Here is a 1,264-nt window from a genome sequence, read left to right on the forward strand (position 1 = left end):
CTTCTAGAACTCCTCGGCGACGCGAATCTGCTCGACGGCGTGGGCGGGGAGGGGGTGGGAGGTAGAAAGAAAGGAGGGAATCGGCGCGGAATCCCGACTCGACGGGAAATTAATGGAAATAACAGCAAAGCAGTGGCAGATGAGACTTTCAAATTTAATCTTTGGTAAATATTAAATTTAAATATTCTGTATGAAAAACCCACACACGCCTTACCTGTAGGATCCCTGCATGTTGGTCTGGCCCTTAGATCCGGGGTAGCCCACGCGGGACTCGCGGATTCCGAAGACGAAGACGTAGCTGAAGGTTCCGTCACCCAGATTCTGTCGCTCGTCCCTCAGGATGGCGACGAAAGGTCGATCCGGAAAGTTGGGTCGAGTGAACTGAGGGGCGGCGGCCAAGGCGGCCATCAGGCAGGACAATACCAACTGAGGAATTAATGAGAAATGATGCTAGATGCTGTGATAAATTTCGTTCTTAATCTTATGCCATTGCAAGAAACTTCAAACCGCATTGCTAAACAGATGACTGCTAGCACTTTTTACTTACAATTGCGACATTCATGTCGATTGCAGAAGAGCAGAGACGGTTTCAGCTAAATGGTTGTAGAAAATATATGATAGATATGCATCTGCTACAAGTATTTATATATCCTCACACAGAGATATAACAAAGCCAAGATATTAGGACCTTCCACCAGGTTTATGTATCAGAAAGAACAAGGGCCCTGGCGGAAGTGGGATATTCTCCTCAGGAATCACGGATTCAGAAAGAGACTTGAGGATCCTCTGTGGACAAAACGTTTCCCGCCCGAGCCAAGTTTCGGATGAAGTAGCAACGAACAACTGTTGCTAATATTATTTAATGGATTTCGACCATTTTATATGACAACTGTTGTTCATATGCATCATTTATGATGTCGGAGTGTTCATAGTTTTCTTGCGCTCGCATTTTATAACATACCTTGTAATTTGACAGATAAAAGTCATAAAGAAAAGATCACTTGAAGGAAAGTGAAAGTAATCCGTAAAGTATTATCGGAGGGTGGAAAGGATAAGACTATTAGGGAAAAAATCAAGATAACAATACATTGGTCTGTAAATTACACGAAGCAGCACACAGCCGGTTCATAAGTGAAGGAATAAGTCATGTATGTAAGCCATGGGATTTTATAATTGATTTTTGATTTGCAGTTTTTGTATACTTAGTGTGTTTTAAGGTTGTAATTTTCCTTCTAGAAATTTGTTTTCGGATATATAGTTAATG

At 42.1% G+C, this 1,264-nt stretch overlaps 1 protein-coding gene across 1 annotated transcript; it reads right to left on the bottom strand.

Moving 5' to 3' along the window:
- Nucleotides 1–210: 210 nt before the first annotated feature.
- On the bottom strand, nt 211–562 carry LOC119593865 (cuticle protein AM1239-like). Its single transcript, XM_037942894.1, has 2 exons — nt 548–562; nt 211–426 (listed from the first exon to the last, which is right to left on the bottom strand). Exons 1-2 carry the CDS (start codon nt 560–562, stop codon nt 211–213), a joined length of 231 nt encoding a protein of 76 aa, XP_037798822.1.
- Between the last annotated feature and the right edge of the window lie 702 nt (nt 563–1,264).

The sequence above is a fragment of the Penaeus monodon genome, chromosome 32, assembly GCF_015228065.2.
Source record: "Penaeus monodon isolate SGIC_2016 chromosome 32, NSTDA_Pmon_1, whole genome shotgun sequence".
NCBI classification, from domain to species: domain Eukaryota; kingdom Metazoa; phylum Arthropoda; class Malacostraca; order Decapoda; family Penaeidae; genus Penaeus; species Penaeus monodon.